The sequence below is a fragment of the Hyperolius riggenbachi genome, chromosome 3, assembly GCF_040937935.1.
Source record: "Hyperolius riggenbachi isolate aHypRig1 chromosome 3, aHypRig1.pri, whole genome shotgun sequence".
Classification (NCBI taxonomy): domain Eukaryota; kingdom Metazoa; phylum Chordata; class Amphibia; order Anura; family Hyperoliidae; genus Hyperolius; species Hyperolius riggenbachi.
The window spans coordinates 13,781,057-13,801,437 of NC_090648.1; the positions used below are offsets into that span (position 1 = coordinate 13,781,057).

Consider the following 20,381-nt stretch of genomic DNA (forward strand, 5'->3'; position numbering starts at 1 on the left):
CTCTTCTGCCTTCCTCATCCACCTCTCCTCTCGCTCCTCTGATGCTGCCCGTCTGCCGATCCCTACTGACCTCTGCTGCAGATTTGATCCATCTCTCCTCTGATGCAGCCCCTTCCTGCCACCCCTACTGACCTCTTCTGCCTTCATCAACCTCTCTGATGCAGCCCCTTCCTGCCACCCCCTACTGACCTCTTCTGCCTTCCTCATCACCCTCTCCTCTGATGCAGCCCCTCTCCCCCAATCCCTACTGACCTCTGCTGCCTGCCTCATCCACCTCTCCTCCCCCTCCTCTGACGCTGCCCCTCTCTGCCAATCCCTACTGACCTCTGCTGCCGATTTTATCCATCTCTCCTCTGATGCTGCCATTCTCTGCCAATCCCTACTGACCTCTGCTGCCTCTGCCTCATATACCTCTCCCAACGATGCTGCTTCTCTCTGTCAATCCCTACTGCCTGTCTCATCCGCCTCTCCGCCAAACTCTGACCTCTGATGCCCACCATCTCCACCTCCTAAAAAGAAATAGATAGATACTCTATATTTAACTGAGCCCTGTTTAGCTATTAGCAGCAGACAGCCCAGTTTCAGCAATGAAATCCCAGAAACTCAGATTTCCTTTATTGGCCTAGGGCTCTGCCAGTATATACTCCACACTCTGCATACAGAGCCCGACTTTGAGGTGTAAACCAATATGAGAACGAGTTCTTGGCTGATCTTTCAGGTGACAATCTCGTGTTAACCACTCAAAGGGTCACTTAAGTCAAACAAAAAAAATGAGTTTTACTCACCTAGGGCTTCCAATAGCCCCCTGCAGCTGTCCGGTGCCGTCGCCGTCTCCCTCCGATCCTCCTGGCCCCGCCGGCAGCCACTTCCTGTTTGGTGACAGGAGCTGACAGGCTGGGGACGCGAGTGATTCTTGACGTTCCCAGCCACATTAGCACCCTCTATGCTGCTATATGGTATATGATATATGCTATAGCAGCATAGATGGCGCTATTGTGGCCAGGAACGCGAAGAATTACTCGCGTCCCCAGCCTGTCAGCTCCTGTCACCGAAACAGGAAGTGGCTGCCGGCTGGGCCAGGAGGATCGGAGGGAGACCGCGAGGGCACCGGACAGCTGCAGGGGGCTGTTGGAAGCCCTAGGTGAGTAAAACTTTTTTTACTTAAGTGTCCCTTTAAGGACCGTGGTGTTAAACCCCCTAAAGACCAGGCCATTTTTTACAATTCAGAACACTGCAGCTATAACCGTTTATTGCTCTGTAATAAAATTTACCACCCCAAAAAAATGTACCTCCTTTTCTTGTCACTAATACAGCTTTCTTTTGGTGCTATTTGATTGCTGCTGCGATTTTTAGTTATTATATTCATCAAAAAAGACAGGAATTTTGTAAAAAAAAAAATATATATTTTTTTTTATCTTTCAGTGGTAACATTTCAAATAAAGTAAAATTTCTATACAAGTTTTTGTCCAAATTCATTGTACTACATCTGATAAAAAAAATCCAATAAGTGTATATTTATTGGTTATTGAGGTGCAAGAATGGCAGAATAGTATAAATAGCCCCCAAATTACCCCATTTTGGAAAGAAGACATCCCAAAGTAATTCACTGAGAGGCATGGTGAGTTCATAGAAGATTTTATTTTTGTCACAAGTTGGCAGAAAATGACACTGACAAAAAAAAAAAAAAAAAAAAAAAGTGTTTCCATTTCTGCCATCATGACAAAAAAAAAAAAAAAAACTGCCACGGACTCACGATGCCCCTCAGTGAATACCTTGGGGTGTCTACTTTCCAAAATTGGGTCACTTGTGGGGTATTTGTACTGCCCAGGCATTTTGGGGGGGCTAAGTTTTGAGCACCCCTGTAAAGCCTAAATGGTGGTCATTAGACTTTGAGCCCCTTTGCACAGCTAGGCAGCAAAAAGAGTGTCACACGTGGTATCGCAATTTTTTCGAGTTTACACAAAGTTATCATTTACAGAGATATTTCTCCCACCCAGCATGAGTAGGTGTGAAAATACACCCCAAAACACATTATACTACTTCTCCTGAGTACGGCAATACCACGTGTGGCACTTTTTTGCAGCCTAGCTGTGCAAAGGGGCCCAACGTCCTATGAGTACCTTTAGGATTTCACAGGTCATTTTGAGGCATTTGGTTTCCAGACTACTCACAGTTTAGGGCCCCTAAAATGCCAGGGCAGTATAGGAACCCTACAAGTGACCCCATTTTGGAAAGAAGACACCCATAGGTATTTCGTGAGTGGTATGGCGAGTTCATAGAAGGTTTGATTTTTTGTCACAAGTTAGTGGAAAACGACATTGAGCAAAAAAAATAAATAAATAAATTTCCACTAACTTGTGACAAAAATAAATTCTATGAACTCACCATACTCCTAACGGAATACCTTGGGGTGTCTTTCCAAAATGGGGTCACTTGTGGGGTTCCTATACTGCCCTGACATTTTAGGGGCACAAAACCACGAGGAGTAGTCTCGAAACCAAATGAGTAAAAATTACCTGTGAAATCCTAAAGGTACTCATAGGACTTTGGGCCCCTTTGCACAGCTGGGCTGCAAAAAAGTGTCACACATGTGGTATCGCCATACTCAGGAGAAGTAGTATAATGTGTTTTGGGGTGTATTTTTGCACATACCCATGCTGGGTGGGAGAAATATCTTTGTAAACGACAATTAATTTTTTTTTTTTTTTTTTTTTTTTTTTTTTTTTTTTTTACACAAAGTTGTCAATTTACAAAGATATTTCTCCCACCCAACATGGGTATATGTGGAAAGACACCCCTGCAGCGCCACTCATGCCAATCAGCGTGGAGCAGTCTTAGCAGGTTAAACACTGAACTTATATACAGCTGTATTCACCAAGCCTAAAAGACACAGGAAGAAGTGTCCACAGAAGACGACTCCGGTCAAATGCCAACAAACTGCACCCCCCCCCCCACATGTATTCAGCCAGCATTTCCCGTCATTCACACAGCTACAGGAAGATGGAATATACAGACTAGGTTCACACTAGCATTAACCTCCTGAGCGTTAAAGTGAACCTAAAGCCGGTAAAAAAATATGAGATTAACTCACCTGGGGCCTCCCTCAGCCCATCGGTGCCCTCGCAGCTCCGTTCCGATGTCCCAGGACTCGCCGGCGAGCACTTCTGGTTTCGCAGTCACCGGCCGACAGGCATGGGAACGCGAGTGATTGTTCGCGTTCCCAGCCTGTATATCGCCCCCTATGCTGCTATTGCGGCCTCCTGGCCCGTCGGCCGGTGACGTCGAAACCGGAAGTGGTCGCCGGCGGGTCCTGGGACATCGGAGCGGAGCTGCGAGGGCACCGATAGGCTGCAGGGGGCTGAGGGAGGCCCCAGGTGAGTTAATCTCATTTTTTTTTACCGGCTTTAGGTTCACTTTAAGCCGCTCAGGAGGTTTTACAGTTTTATAGTCCCCCTTGAATAATTTCTGATCCAATGGCTGTAAAACCTTTAGCTAGCACTAGGCTAGCTAGTACAGGTGTCCGGCACCCCCCGATGGCTGCTGATCCCCCGATCCAGCCAGTTAATACATTACCCAGCCTGGATCCAGCGATTGGCATGGCCTCCCCGCACAGCTCCGGTCTGCTCTATGGGGAGGATCGTCATAACGTCATGTGTGATCCTCCCCATACAGAGACCGAAGCTGTGCAGGGAGGCTGCGCGATCGCTGTATCCAGGCTGGGTAATTTATTAACTGGCTGGATCGGGGGATGCCGGACACATACTAGCTAGCCTAGTGCTAAAGGTTTTACAGCCATTGGGTCAGATACATTTTTCATGGGGGACTTGTAAAGCCAGAGAGCGGTATGCCCGACACAGTGTCAGGCATACCGCTAAGAAGGTTAGGAGAAGACATGACCTCTGCCACTCGAAGTCAAATTCGGAACGAAACGAAGGCTTTACACTCGTAGGTGGTATTAACTCACTGTCATAACCACCTCTGCCTGCCACATTCCATCACTTCAACACTTCCTCCTTTAAAGAGAACCAGAGATGAAGCAACCTCATGTATTTTACCTTATAAATCAGTGGGAACATGACAGTAAACACCTAATCTGCTCTTTGTTACATTGTTCTCTGTTTAATTTGCCTGTTATCACCTCTAAGATAAGAATCCCGACTAAGCAGTCGGTCTGGCTTTGCTACAGAATAATTATAGCTGAGACTGTGTTCTTTGCTGTCTTCAAGTCCAAGCCTGCCCCCTGCTGGCTTTGCTCAGGAATCATTATAGCTGAGTCATTATAGCAAAGCCAGACTCAATGCTCAGTCCGGGATTCTTATCTCAGCTAGATAACAGACACTTTTAGCAGTGAGGATGGAACAGAGAGCATGGTAAATGTTTTCTCGAATGTTCCCACTGATTTCTATGGTAAAATACACAAGGGTGCTTCGTCTCTGGTTCACTTTAAAGTTGGACAGAGGAAGTATTGGAGTGATGTGGAATGCGACGTGCAGCACAGCGGCCAGAGGCGGCAACAAGGGCACCCCGCCCACCAGTGTAAAGTTTCCGTTACGTTCAGAATTCAGATTCCAAATCACAGAGCTCATGCCTAGTTAAAAACACGTTTTGAATCAGGATGACACCATTTATTGGCTATATATAGCTGAAAAATTTACTCCTTTTCCAGATAAAAAAACGTCCTGCTTTCACTGATCTCTAACACGCTACAACTAGCGTTAAAAGCCAAAGCATATTTTCTGCTCTGTTAACTTATTGGTATGTTCATTTGATGATAAAGCAAAGTGAAAAAAATGTTTTGTGTTAACTCAGGCTTTAAATTGAACCTGAAATGAGAGGTATGTGGAGGCTGCCATATTTATTTCCTGGTTAACAATACCAGTTGCCTGGCAAGTCCTGCTGATCTGTTCGCCTGCAGTAGTATCTGCATCCCACACCTGAATCAAGCATGCAGCTAATCTTGTCACACTTGAGTCACCTGATCTGCTGCATGCTTGTTCAGGGTCTGAGGCTGAACGTATTAAGGTGGACATACATCACTTGTATGGTCAGACTGCATTAGCTAGATCCAGTCGAATCTGATCCGAGAGGGGTGTATTGCCAGCAGGCTTGCTCATCAAGAGTAACCACGGTTGTTATGAGTTTTAATTGCCGCAGCTGAGCGGCTGTATGCAGCGGGGTTAATTGCCCATAATGCCCCCGTCCCTGCGTTTCAAAGGGCTTACAAACGATCCATTAGTCGCGTTGCAAGCCTCGCTATGGCGCACTTCCTCCTGCAAGCCGGAAAGAGGAAGTGCTCCATAGCGAGGCTTGCAATGCGACCATTAGGACGCTTGTGAAACGCAGGGTGGAAAGCGGCATTCTGGGTAATTAACCCTGCCGCATCTACCCGCCCAGCTGCGGCAATTACAACTCATTTTAATCACGAGTAATCACCGTAGTTACTAGTGATGGACAAGCCTGATTGCCAGGCCACAATGCACAGCGATTTGAAATCTATTGGAAATCGTCTTGCCTCCACCTGCCAGGCCAACCCAAGTGTAATGCGGCCCTGTCAGTGTTGGTCTCACCTCTCCACCCACCTGACTGGTTGCTTCCTCAGGTGTTCGGCGTCATCGCTAGTGCCTGTACCACATGCCTCAGTGCGTGTAGTGACATCACCACCCGTGCCAGTGTCCCGTGAAATAGGCGCCTGCAATGAAGGCAGACACCGGAAGCCAGAAGTCACCCGGCAGAGGGGTCTACTTATACTTGAGGGACCACCACAATATCGACCACCATTACCACCGTACACCCAATCGAGCCCTTGCGACTGACATTTTTCTGCCATTCCAGATTGACCCATTTGACCGGAAAACAATGAGATCAACATGCGGCCATGTTGCTGCATCAATTCTCTTCAGACTAATGCTGGGCATACATGGTAAGTTTTTTCCTTATCAATCGGGCCGCTGATGGCTCGATCGATAATAACCGACGACCCGCCGGATAGATTCCCTGCTCGATCCCCGCGGGCGGACAATAGCAGGGAATCGAGCGGCTGATAAGGCATGCCCGCGGGGACGAGTGGGAATCTATCTGCACGGACTAGAAGTGGCGCGCCGGCATCAAGCTGCTGGCTCAATACCGGCGCAGAAACTGTCCGTGTATGCCCAGCATTAAATTATCCAGTCAGAAGTTCTATAAGGTCGCAAAAATGATTAACTGTATGGACACCCTTAGAGGCAGTGGATCAGCAGGGCAGCCAGGCAACATGCATGGTTTAAAAGAAAAATGTCAGCCTCCATATCTCACACCTCAGGCTCCCGTTAGATGTGGTTAATCTAGGAAGTCGTGCTTCGGAAGATCAGATGGAGCACCTTCCCCTCATCTCCACCAAGAGAGACACACACTGTACACACACACACTGTACACACACACACTGTACACACACACACTGTACACACACACACACTGTACACACACACACTGTACACACACACACACTGTACACACACACACTGTACACACACTGTATATACACACACACACACACACTGTACACACACACTGTATATACACACACACACACACTGTACACACACACACTGTATATACACACACACACACTGTACACACACACACTGTATATACACACACACACACACACACTGTACACACACACACACACACACTGTACACACACACTGTACACCCACTGTACACACACACACACCCACTGTACACACACACACCCACTGTACACACACACACCCACTGTACACACACCCACTGTACACACACCCACTGTACACACACCCACTGTACACACACACACACACTGTACACACACACACTGTACACACACACACACACACTGTACACACACACACACACACTGTACACACACACACACACACACACACTGTACACACACACACTGTACACACACACACTGTACACACACACACTGTACACACACACTGTACACACACACACACTGTACACACACACACTGTACACACACACACTGTACACACACACACACACACACTGTACACACACACACTGTACACACACACACACACTGTACACACACACACACACACTGTACACACACACACACACACTGTACACACACACACACTGTACACACACTGTACACACACACACACACTGTACACACACACTGTACACACACTGTACACACACACTGTACACACACTGTACACACACACTGTACACACACACTGTACACACACACTGTACACACACACTGTACACACACACACTGTACACACACACACTGTACACACACACACACTGTACACACACACACACTGTACACACACACACACTGTACACACACACACTGTACACACACACACTGTACACACACACACACACACTGTACACACACACACACACTGTACACACACACACACACACACTGTACACACACACACTGTACACACACACACACACTGTACACACACACACACACACTGTACACACACACACACACACTGTACACACACACACACTGTACACACACTGTACACACACACACACAGTACACACACACTGTACACACACACTGTACACACACTGTACACACACACTGTACACACACACTGTACACACACACTGTACACACACACTGTACACACACACTGTACACACACACTGTACACACACACTGTACACACACACACACACTGTACACACACACACACTGTACACACACACACACTGTACACACACACACTGTACACACACACACACTGTACACACACACACACTGTACACACACACACACACACTGTACACACACACACTGTACACACACACACACTGTACACACACACACACACACTGTACACACACACACTGTACACACACACACACTGTACACACACACACACTGTACACACACACACACTGTACACACACACACACTGTACACACACACACTGTACACACACTGTACACACACTGTACACACACAGATACACACACACAGATACACACACACAGATACACACTTATTAAACAAAACCATGACACATTGAGATAAAGTCTTTGAGATTTTATTTAAAAAAACAAAGAGGACCAGTAATACCTGGGGAAGTGCAACAACTGAGAGGGGTGAGCGGGTAAAACAAACAGGGGCGTTAAAAGAAGTCCACATCGTCCGGCGCGTCCAGGTCGCGGTATTCGATGATAGAACGAGGGTCTCCTCGCATCATCCTGTGGGAGCAACAAGGAAGTGTTCAGAGAGGGAGGTACCAAACATGAGGCGGAAACACGTGGGGTGCCGCATCCTACCTGCTGCGCGGTTTGGGGTAGCCGCCGCCCTGTCCCCTGAAGGAGTCATAGCCACGCCCAGCGCCGTAAGCATTGGGAGCAAACTGAGGAGCTGATGGAAGGAATGGCAACAATGTGTTAATGACCCTACAAGCCACGCCCTGCTGCCCTATCCTGAACAACAGATTATACACTCACCTCCATATGGCATTATTGGGGGGCGGGGCTGACCGTAGGGCAAGAGAGCCTGGGGTCCCTGGTGAGGGTATAACAGTCCGGGGGCCAGGCCTGGAAAAATAAATTCATGAGTAGAAAGAAATCTGAGAATCCCCTGCCCACAGCAAGACACAGTCTGCCCCTCCTCCTGCAGGGAGACACAGACAGAAGGGAGCTGCCAGTCTGCACCTCCTCCTGCAGGGTGACAGAGAAGGGAGCTACCAGTCTACCCCTTCTCCTGCAGAGTGACATAGAAGGGAGCTGCCAGTCTGCCCCTCCTCCTGCATGGTGACAGAGACAGAAGGGAGCTGCCAGTCTGCCCTCCTCCTGTAGGGTGACCAACAGAAGGGAGCTGCCAGTCTGCCCCTCCTCCTGCATGTTGACAGAGACAGAAGGGAGCTGCCAGTCTGCCCTCCTCCTGCAGGGTGACAGAGAAGGGAGCTGCCAGCCTGCCCCTCCTCCTACAGGGGGTGACACAGACAGAAGGGAGCTGCCTGTCTTCCCCTCCTCCTGCAGGGTGACCGACAGAAGGGAGCTGCCTGTCTGCCCCTCCTCCTGCAGGGTGACAGAGAAGGGAGCTACCAGTCTGCCCCTCCTCCTGCAGGGTGACATAGAAGGGAGCTACCAGTCTGCCCCTCCTCCTGCAGGGCAACACAGACAGAAGGGAGCTGCCAGTCTGCCCCTCCTCCTGCAGGGTGACACAGAAGGGAGCTGCCAGTCTGCCCCTCCTCCTGCAGGGTGACACAGGCAGAAGGGAGCTACCAGTCTGCCCCTCCTCCTGCAGGGTGACACAGACAGAAGGGAGCTGCCAGTCTTCCCCTCCCCCTGCAGGGTGACAAACGAGAACTAGGGAAAGCTTGCTGTGGCCATAGACCACCCACCTTGAGCAGCAGCGACTGGAGCCTGGAGGGGTTTGATCTCGGGCAGCGCGGGACGCTTGCTGTCTATCAGGAAGTTATTGAAGAAGGCCACTTCCTTCTTCACCTCCTCAATCTTCTCGGCATGCTTGTTGAAGATGTGTTTCCGAACAAACTCTGGACCCTGAAGGCACAGAACACAATTCCAATGATAAGACACATATCTCCCTATAGTGATGCTAAAGACGGGAAAACTTATAAGCAAACATCCTCCTACATGTACTGGGCCATTTAAAAAGGAGCCGTCAACCATACAAAAAAAAAAAAAAAGAAACCTTAGGATTGCCAGCTCCTACACATTAGGTAGGATTATTAACAGAAAGAAGTGCAACTCTTCATTTAGCGTTACTACTTTAGTCTGTTAATATCAATGGGTATTAAGCCACTGAAAGCTTGCATATATTTGTTTTTAGCATATCCCAGGTTGAAATAAACAGAACACGCAGACAAGAGAATTATCACTAAATATAATGTATTCTTGTGATAATATACAGAGAATATACAAAAATTACATATAAGCAAGTTATGATTAAGATGCCAATTACTAAGATATCTGCTAACATATTATAAGGTCCACCAAAAAAGATATTGCATGAGATACATACCAGTTCCTAGAGACCGTTTAAGCAAGAGCAGCAGCCTAAAAATCTCTCTCTCGTTACCTATCTTTATAATGTTAGAACAAAGAAAGAAATCTAACTCCTCCTGCTGATTAACATACGCGTATGTCAGCACATCACATTCCAGAAATTCATTCCGATGATGTAATGTGCTTTTGGTTTCACTTTCTATCTTATGAGCCATTCTAGGAGACCTTGCCAACTATTAGCTACTTGCTAAAATATTTCAGCTATTAGTTACGTCATTTGCAGCATGAGAAAACCCAAGTGTGGGAATACATGAGAATAGTTTCACATCATTACACTCTATGCGTGATATAAGACTGGTTATACAACAGTAATTTTGAGACTATGGGTTAGGAATAAATCAAAAGATATAAATTCATGATATATAAAAGGAATACAACGTTAAATACTTGACAGGATTCTTAATTTTAATTGCATCTTGAAGCCAATCCTGATGTCATTTCCTCCCTTAATCTCCTCTGCCTGATTGTGTATACATTGCCTGCCCTCCTCCCAGTCTTAAAGCGGAATTGTCACCATAAAAATCAAATTTCAACAGCAACTGGTCTGAGTGTATTAAGTGATAAAAATGATAATCCTGCATTCAAAACTTGCAAAACTTGTTCTGCTGTTATGGTTTGGAGTTATCACATACTTTAGGAGCACTGGCTCTTTAGTAGTCAGTGCCAAAAAGTTGCATGCTGGGGGTTCTTTTTATCTACAATATATTCCTCCTCTTCCATTTATTTCCCTGCCTAACTGCCTATCTGAAACATAATGCCCTGCTCACTTGTGTTTACAAGAAAGGCTGAGGAGACTCCGCGATTGGAGCAGTTCCTAGTATACACCTCAGTGGGAGTGTCTGAAGACTCTGGGAGGAGGGCAGCTAATGAATACACAATGAGAAAGAGAAGGGAGGGGGGAAAACAAGAGTCAGGGAGGATATGATGTCAGTGTTAGCTTGGCAAGATGGCCACTGCCTAGAATAGGATTTTCTGCTTTTCCTTTATAAAATTCACAGGAATCATTACCAGGACAGTACACCTGTTATGCAAGTAGAAGTAGTAATTATCTACTTATATATATGCGTTTTTTTATTTCTAGGTTAAATATCTCAAGATCCGCACCATCAGAAGAATTTTTATTAGTAGTTCAATCCATAAAAACACATGTTAAAAAGTATGGGTTACACATGTGAATGATGATGCACAGGCGTTTCAGACCACCACGGTCCTTCCTTAAAGCGGAATATAACCCAGCATTTCAACTTTGCTCTAAAATATTATTTACAGCATATTATATGCAAAAAGCATTTTTTTTTACTAGACCAGTATTGGAAGGGTTAAACACAGAGGTTTAAAGTTCCATGGAGAGATATGCAGAAGTTCAGATTGATACATTCTATTTAGTTACATGTATCTATTGATAAATGTTACACACTCTTTGGTTGTCCTCCAAGCTCCTTCTCAGTCAGAGAGATGAGTCACATTCAACACTTAGATACATTTATGTAAACAAAATGTATCTATTTCAGCTTCGGATGCGTCTGCAGAAATCTCCAGGAACTTTAAAGCCCTGTGTAACCCTTCCAATGCTGGTCTAGTAAAAAAAAAAAAGACAACCCAGCATGCCCTGCAACTTCCTTTGTGCGCCAATGTACCAAATAAGAGCCACGGAAACTTGGGAATGATCATTAATCAACAAAAAACGTTTTGCTGGGAATACTCCATGAGATTTTTCAGCAGATTTACTGTCCAATCGATTTCCATTCACTTCTATGACAAAATCAGATCAGACATGTCGGAAATGATCTATCCAATCATCTATCTGCCCAAAAAAAAAATCTCATTCCCAGCATAATAGAGATTTGTAACTTTTGGATTGCCTGGTTAGCATCCTTATTACTTGTTTACTAGATAACAAATAAAGAATTGATTTTATGCCCGACAGTTGCACTTTAACGGGCTACAACATCTATCCACTAACGCCACACTACAGAAAATTCACTGAGTAAGTCCAGAGGTTGGTTAGCACAGAGTGGGAATGGGAATCCGGAAAAATTCTCAGCTAGGATTTGATTGGTTCATTTTTAAGCTGCACAAGTTTGCATAATTCTGTAACATCCTGAAATGATTTGCATCTAACTGACCATCTCTAACCAGCACATCCGAATCAGATGTGCTTACCGCCCCCAGTTTCCACATCCGCTGCGTTTGCATTGCAGTGTGAACCAGGCCTAAACATCACTGGGAGTGCGGGGTAACCTACCGGCATACAGCAAAATATACATACAATAATTATACAGGTCCTCTTAAGTGTCCAGACACTGACCTTGAACTTCTTGCCGCTCAGCGGGCACAGCCACTTCTCCTTGCCCAGTTCCTGAGTGTTGGAGGTCACAAACTTCTCCACTTCCTGTTCCGGATCCTTCTTCCCAATCTTCAGGACGTCCTCTTCTGAGAGGGTCTCCCGCACGGCGAAGAGAGGGGCGAGCTTGTCCTCGAAAGTCTTCTGCCAGTCACCAACTACGGGAGACACAACCAGACCTTGTGAGCTAAACAAATACTGAGAGCTGCAAAACCACCACCACAGGGACTACACAACCCAACAGGCAACTACGGGAGACACAACCAGACCTTGTGAGGTACACAAATACTGAGCTGCAAAACCACCACCACAGGGACTACACAACCCAACAGGCAACTACAGGAGACACAACCAGACCTTGTGAGCTACACAAATACTGAGCTGCAAAACCAAAACCACAGGGACTACACAACCCAACAGGCAACTACGGGAGACACCAGGGCTGTGGAGTCGGAGTCGAGGAGTCTGAGTCAGGGCAATTTTGGGCACCCGGAGTCGGAGTAGTCAATTTCATAAACTGAGGAGTCTGAGTCGGATGATTTTTGTACAAAATCCACAGCCCTGTTAAAGGGACACTTAAGCCAGAAAAGCGAAGTTTTTACCGCATTCCGGACTGTAATTAGCGCTATTTACAAAAATACGCGTTGCCGCATTACGAACGCATAGATATGCGGCAACACGTATTTTTGTACGCGTTACGGCCCGCAATAGCGCTAATTGCAGTCGGGAATGCGGAAAAAGCTACGCGTGGACAGTCCTGACAGGCCTGTCGGCAAAAACGAAACTAGCTGGCAGCGTGGGACCAGAGGATTAGTGAGTGGCTGCGAGGGCACAGGACTGCTGCAGGGGGCTGGTAGAAGCCCAAGGTGAGTAAAACAGGGCTGTGGAGTCGGTACAAAAATCTTCTGACTCCAACTCCTCAGTTTCTGAAACCACGACTCCGACTCCAACGCCAACTCCAGGTACCCAAAATTGCTCAGATTCCGACTCCGACTCCACAGCCCTGGAGTAAAACTTTTTTTTCTGGCTTAAGTGTCCCTTTAAGTATTAGAGTAAGGAGTCGGGGCCATTTTGGGTACCCGGAGTCGGAGTTGTGGTTTCAAAAACTGAGGAGTCGGAGTCTAAATATTTTTGTACCGACTCCACAGCCTTGGGAGACACAACCAGACCTTGTGAGCTACACGAATACTGAGAGCTGTAAAACCACCACCACAGGGACTACACAACCCAACGGTCAAGAGGTGATCACTGGTTACACAGAGGTGGCCAGTGAACACCAGATATGGACATCATACAAGGTGGGCGGTTACCTTCTCTGTGGGAGACGCGATTGGGCGGGATGGGTCCTCGCACGTGCATGATTCCACACCGGGTGGGCATCTCGTCTTCACTGGGATAGTCGCAGTTAATGTAATAATCCACGGAATGTACAATACGGAGGTACAGCAAGAGCTTATCCAGGACCTGTGTGGGGAAAAAAAAAATCCCATTCAAGTCCCATGCTGAAGGTGAAGCTACAACACAAAGCTCAGAACCTGACTAAAACCTGCACATTTGCACTGAGCATGTGCAAGTATGGTCTGCACATGCCCAGTAGAACAGAGCGCTAGTACACAGCTTTTTTCCCCTCTGTTCCAGGGCTGGGCTTGGTGAGAGTATGATCCGTGCAATGCCCAGTAGAATGAAGCTCCTCCCACACGAGCACCATGTTCTACTTTGTATGTGGACTACTTTGTATCACAGCATACCCAGTCGGGATGCACTGCTACACAGCCAGGAACGCAGCCAGAAGAGGATACTAGGCAGCAATGACGGCCTCAGGGAATCTTGGAAGCCTTCGGACCACTACCAAGTTACGTATCCATAGTTAAACCCCTCCCCTCATGTCACAGATTTGCTTTAAAGTGTACCTGTGAGAGGAAAACTTAAGATACCTCAGTAGATGGAAGCATTTGGATAGTCCTGGGGCGTCACCCCACCACCCTCAGTTCCAGAGCCGGGACCCTCAGAACATATTGGACAAGGGTAGCGGAATGTTTTCAGAGTCGTGCCTGTCCGTGTATGAGCGCAGTCGCACCGCAGCAGGCGTAGTACAGTCCAAGCCTGCTCTGTAGCTCAGACACTCATGTACAGCTTCCTCTTCCTAAGAAGAGGGGGGTCCCGGCGAGCATTGCTGGGCTCCAGGAGGATCGGAGAAACTTCTGGATCATCCAGAGGCTTCACTCTACTGAGGCGAGTATCTAAAGAAAAGGCCAGAAACTGTATACCTCTCAAACATCCAATCATTAGCATGGGATAAACCCTTCAGCAGGCAATTTAGAGGCTTGCAAGTGCTCCAGGCCAACTTATGTTAGCACATTTTTTTTTCGTTACATTTCCCTGCTTCTAATTAGTACTTCTGTAATGTGTATTTATGGTCACTTGTCACTAGAGGGCAGTGTGAGACAATAACAGAGGACTTCTGCTTTCAGTTTATATATCTGCTAGCAGAGAGAGATCAAAGCATTCCAAGAATTTACAGCACAAGTAGTTCTGCCTGATGAGGCCAAAAGCGGCGCACTTACTTTAAAGTGAGTGTTTACCATTTAAAAAAATAAAAAAAGTGGGATACTCACCTAAGGAGAGGGAAGGCTCGGTCCTAATGAGCCTTCCCTCTCCTCTCCCGGTGCCCTCGGTGCCGCGCAGGATCCCCCGTAGCAGTATTCGACCAGTTCGGTCAAATACTGCCACTTCCGCCGCCGAAGGGAGCTTTCGGAAGCCTTCGGGAGCACTCGGGCTCCCGATGACGCGGCCGCTCAATGCTACGCATGCGCGAACGCCCTCTATGATGCAATCGAGCGTGCATAGTATGGAGCGGCCAGTCTGCGGAAGCCTGAGTGCTCCCGAAGACCTCCGAAGTCCCTGCAGCGGCGGACGCGAACAGGGGAGCCAGCGCAGCACCGAGGGCACCGGGAGAGGAGAGGGAAGGTTCATTAGGACCGACCCTTTCCTTTACTTAGGTGAGTATCTGACTTTTTTATTTTTAATGTGGTACCCATTGGCTTTAAATGAGATAACTATTGAAGCTTCTGATGGGTTAAAATACACCCCCCTCCTGCAGGATTGGATGTCTTGAGTGGATCTCCCCCCCCCCCCCCCCCCCCCCCATACCTTGATGAGCTTATCATCCCTCTCCACGGTGATCTCTGTGGGATTTCCCTCTTTCGGGGGCTCGGCTCCGCCCGTCCTTCCTGCGCCCCACAGCAAGTCCTCCTCTTCGGCGCTGACTTCATCAATCAGGTAGTCTGTGATGTTCTTCAGGATGGGGTTCTGCACACTGACCTCCTGACAACACAAATCAGAAAGAGACTGAGTAAGGTATATTCACACCTCCAGGAAGGCCTGGACTCATCCTCAGTACTAAAGATGGTTCCTTGTCACCATGACGACACCAAATATCCAGTATGACCACCATCCCCAACCATTCTGGCACTCTGCATTTGGGTAAAGGCCTCTGGTGTCAAACATATTTAATCTTTATTATCAGGTTGTCATTAGGTAAACTGAAGTAGTGCAAGAACTAGAATTGGAGAAACACATATATGCATATCTTATGGTAGATGACTAATGTAACTGTATGCATTAACCACTTGAGGACCCACCCTTTACCCCCCCCCCCCCCCTTAAGGACCAGCATTGAATTATGTGATCTGTGCTGGGTGGGCTCTACAGCCCCCAGCACAGATCAAACACCAGGCAGAGAGATCAGATCACCCCCCTTTTTTCCCCACTAGGGGGATGATGTGCTGGGGGGGTCCGATCTCTCCTGCCTGCGTGTGGCTGGCGGGGGGGGGGCACCTCAAAGCCCCCCTCCGCGGCGAAATTCCGCTTCCCCCCTCTCCTACCTGGCCCCCTGGTGATCGGGGCTGCACAGGACGCTATCTGTCCTGTGCAGCCTGTGACAGGACGTCCCGTCACATGGCGGCGATCCCCGGCCGCTGATTGGCCGGGGATCGCCGATCTGCCTTACGGCGCTGCTGCGCAGCAGCGCCGTACAATGTAAACAAAGCGGATTATTTCCGCTTGTGTTTACATTTAGCCTGCGAGCCGCCATCGGAGCCCCCTGCCGTGATTTGACAGGAAGCAGCCGCACTGCGTCGCTGGTCCTGCAGCTGCCACTTTGCCGACGCACGGTATAAGCGTGCGGTCGGCAAGTGGTTAATATATCATGTGCAGTGTGTGTTTATTAATCCTAGAATATCTGGTGTGCTGTGAACAACAACTGTATGAACTGCTTGTGAACTCTGGAATACCTTTCACCTACTTAGAATGAACTGCTTGTGAACTGGGGAGTACCTTTCACCTACTTAAAATGAACCGTAAACGAACTAATCAACTGTGTGCACCTCCAGTCGTAAATTTCAAGTTGGCTCCATTCAAGGCCAACTCCCCTCACATGGATGAGACGCGTCTAAACGTGGCTGTCTCTTGTGACAACCCCGAAACTCACGTGAGTGAAACTTGGTGTGGGTATGATGTCCCCTATAAATCAAGACAATGCTCAGATAAGACATTGCTGAGATATGCTGTAAGGGAGGTGGTACGTATCTCTTTAATTTATGTACTCCTGATGGCTGAGAAATGTTGCTAGATATTTTTACAATTGCTCTTTTTATTATAACCCTGTTATATGTAATCTTTGTATATTCTATGATTATAATTACAAGAATACATTTATTTTAGGACAAAAAGTGATCTTGGTCTGAGAGGGGAGGGCGGCTCGGCGCGGCGGGTAGCGGCGGCTCGGCGCGGCGGGTAGCGGCGAATGGGCGGCGATCGCGTACTACACGCGTGTAGGGAAAAAAAATTATGCAAATCGGCCCACCGGGCCTGAGAAATCCTCCTGCGCAGGTTACCTCGAGCTGAGCTCGGGATAACCGGCAAGGAGGTTAAAGGGACACTTAAGTCAAACAAAAAAAAAAATGAGTTTTACTCACCTAGGGCTTCCAATAGCCCCCTGCAGCTGTCCGGTGCCCTCGCCGTCTCCCTCCGATCCTCCTGGCCCCGCCGGCAGCCACTTCCTGTTTCGGTAACAGGAGCTGACAGGCTGGGGACGCGAGTGATTCTTCGCGTTCCCAGACACATTAGCACCCTCTATGCTGCTATATGGTATATGATATATGCTATAGCAGCATAGATGGCGCTATTGTGGCCAGGAACGCGAAGAATCATTCGCGTCCCCAGCCTGTCAGCTCCTGTCACCGAAACAGGAAGTGGCTGCTGGCGGGGCCAGGACGATCGTAGGGAGACGGCGAGGGCACCGGACAGCTGCAGGGGGCTATTGGAAGCCCCAGGTGAGTAGATGACTGGTCTATTTTAACACTGCCATGTAGTCTGAGGGCTAACAGATTGTGAATACTATGAACAGACTGTGCAGGTAGGCTCTCATACTACATGAAAGTGGTAAAATTGGCCAATCATCTGAAGATAAAAATTGGATGTGTGTACAGACCTTTAGATGGCTGTAACAATAACCGACTGCTAAGTGAACCTGTCACCCTGAAAAGTAAGCTGACTGGGGAGCAGCAGCTCTGTATGCATAGCCTCACCTGACCGTCCTGCGTCTCCAGCCACAGCTGCCCGCGCTCGTCCAGGGCGTGGATGAGCTTAGCCGCCAGCTTGATGTCATTGCGGAGGATGGGCCGGTGCTGTGTGATGCCGTTCACATGCCGGATTCGCCAGGACAGCTCTCTGTTCACCACCGGGCTGAGCTCGCAGTCACGCAGCTGTGCATGAAAAAAAGATCTTACCGAGAACCCAGGAAACGGAGAAAAGTATAAAAACAGATCCCCGGGCAGAACTACATAGGAAAACGCTCAGGGATGTAATAAGGCACCGTGAAAGTGATGGTAAAGTGAGATGAGCTCCTGCACTCTTATTGGTCAGGGAGCTTGTCCATCAGTCAAGGCCACACCCAGGAAATATATTGCACTTTCATACACACACTTATAAACACTCATTACAGGAAGGTTCTGAGAGAAGTCTTGTGTACCGCAACCACGCAATCCGTTTGGCTCCCCCCAGTGGCAGCCTCTGGGGACTGCTGTCCAAACAATTCCACCCTTGCAAAGCCAAATTACCCTCATGCAGACAGTCCCCTTATAAACGACTTGATTAGGACATTTCAGAGATACAAAGTTGTGTTCATGTACAAAATATACAGTATTGTTTTTTTATAACCGAAAAGTCCCCAGTATCCGGCACCAGCAGTGATCCCAGATGCCGGATACAGAAGCACAAACCTCCCCTCAGGCATTCTGGGTAGTTGAGACTTCCGGTTGTCTGAGTTTCAGGTAGCAGGGACTTTGCTGTACATATTTGTTTGCTATTTTGTTGTTAAATGTTACAGTACTGTGATCTGTTAAGTAGATTAAAACACTTTAAAGAGAACCAGAGATGAAGCACCCTCTTGTATTTTACCTTATAAATCAGTGGGAACATGACAGTAAACACCTAATCTGCCCTTTGTTTCATTGTTCTCTGTGTAATCCGACTGTTATCACGTCTGATAAGAATCCCCGACTGAGAAGTCAGGCTGCTCCGTCTAGCTTTGCTACAGAAAGATTATAGCTAAGTCTGTCTTCTGTGGTGTTATTTCAAGCCCAAGCCTGCCCCCTTGTGGCTTTGCTATGATGACTCAGCAATAATCATTCCCAGCAAAGCCAGATTTAATTGCTCAGTCTGGGATTCTTGTGACTGCTGTTAACAGACACTTTTAGCAGTGAGGAGGAAACAGAGAGCATGGTAAGTGTTTTCTCATAGTTCTTACTGATATACATGGTAAAATACACAAGGGTGCTTCCTCTCTGGTTCCCTTTAAACTCCTTGCGACTACCTAACGCCAATTGGCGGTCGAAAGGTGGCAGCCCCAATAACGCCCAACGCTGATTGGTGTCAAGTCATGGGGAGGTGTTTAGCAGGAGATTGCACACCGCTCCATCATAAAGGTGGCCTCACACAATACAATAAAATCCAATTTTACAGCAATTCGATAAAAACATTCGTATCCCGGAAAAAAAAATAGAAAGCTTTTTTTCATTCGACTGAAAAATCCGATCAGATTTCCAGTTTTTTTCGATTTGAATCTATTTGGAACGCCAGATATTTCTCTTCAATTTCTACTAAAGACTGTATGGTGTGTGTTGGATTGTCAATTTATTAATATACACACCCTAGCAATTTTCTCAGTTCCAATCATTTTTACCATAATTGGGGAAAAATGTGTGCGGTACATTGGTCATATTGTTGAAATGTTAGTCAGAAAAATTGATTGCAATTCTTAAATTGAACAGATATTTAAAAAATTGTATAGTGTGTGGCCAGCTTCAGTCTAGCAGCGGCGATCTGTTAGATGGCGTAAACGACCTACGGCAGCGCTGTGCTGAGGACAGCCTGTACTGTACTGAGCTCTCCCCCTGGGAGACTCAGAGAGCGATCGGCTATCATAGGCCGATGTCTATGAGAGTTGATCGCTGTGATTGGTTGACGGGCGTGGGGGGGGAGGGAATACACAATTTTATTAAAGTAGTGCTCTGCAGCAAGTCACTAAAGCTGCAGAGCACCAGTTTGTAGAAAACAGCCTGGTCACTAGGGGAGTTTCAGCCTATGGTCCTTAAAGGAGTCATCAGGGATAATTAAATAAAATAAGTGCTACTTACCCTAGGCTTCCTCCAGCCCCAAGCTCCCAGCATGTCCCTCGCCGCAGCTCCGTCCCGGTCCCCGGCGATGACGTCAGGGCAACCTCCAGGTCGGCCTGTACTGCGCCTGCGCGAGTGGCGTTGTCAATCACGGCCAAGGGGGCCAGGGCGGACTGTGCAGGTGGTAGTACTGCGCCTGCGCAGTTTGTTCCGGCCCAAAAAGGAAAAAAAGAACAGTTTATACTATTATGTCCAAATCCACTGTTTTCCAAAAGTAAAGCTGGCTTATACATCTT

The 20,381-nt window shown here is 47.5% G+C and overlaps 1 protein-coding gene across 1 annotated transcript in view; it reads right to left on the reverse strand.

The window, feature by feature from the left end:
- Window positions 1-8,050: 8,050 nt before the first annotated feature.
- The window catches only part of SRRT (serrate, RNA effector molecule), a 35,478-nt gene continuing 23,147 nt past the window's right edge, over window positions 8,051-20,381 (reverse strand). The window contains exons 13-20 of the mRNA XM_068273878.1: window positions 17,998-18,174; window positions 15,560-15,733; window positions 13,720-13,873; window positions 12,374-12,567; window positions 9,381-9,540; window positions 8,482-8,571; window positions 8,305-8,395; window positions 8,051-8,226 (exon numbers count right to left, since the gene is read on the reverse strand). Coding sequence (XP_068129979.1) covers window positions 8,151-8,226; window positions 8,305-8,395; window positions 8,482-8,571; window positions 9,381-9,540; window positions 12,374-12,567; window positions 13,720-13,873; window positions 15,560-15,733; window positions 17,998-18,174 — 1,116 coding nt within the window. The 3' untranslated portion in view covers window positions 8,051-8,150. The remainder of the gene's footprint in view (window positions 8,227-8,304; window positions 8,396-8,481; window positions 8,572-9,380; window positions 9,541-12,373; window positions 12,568-13,719; window positions 13,874-15,559; window positions 15,734-17,997; window positions 18,175-20,381) is intronic.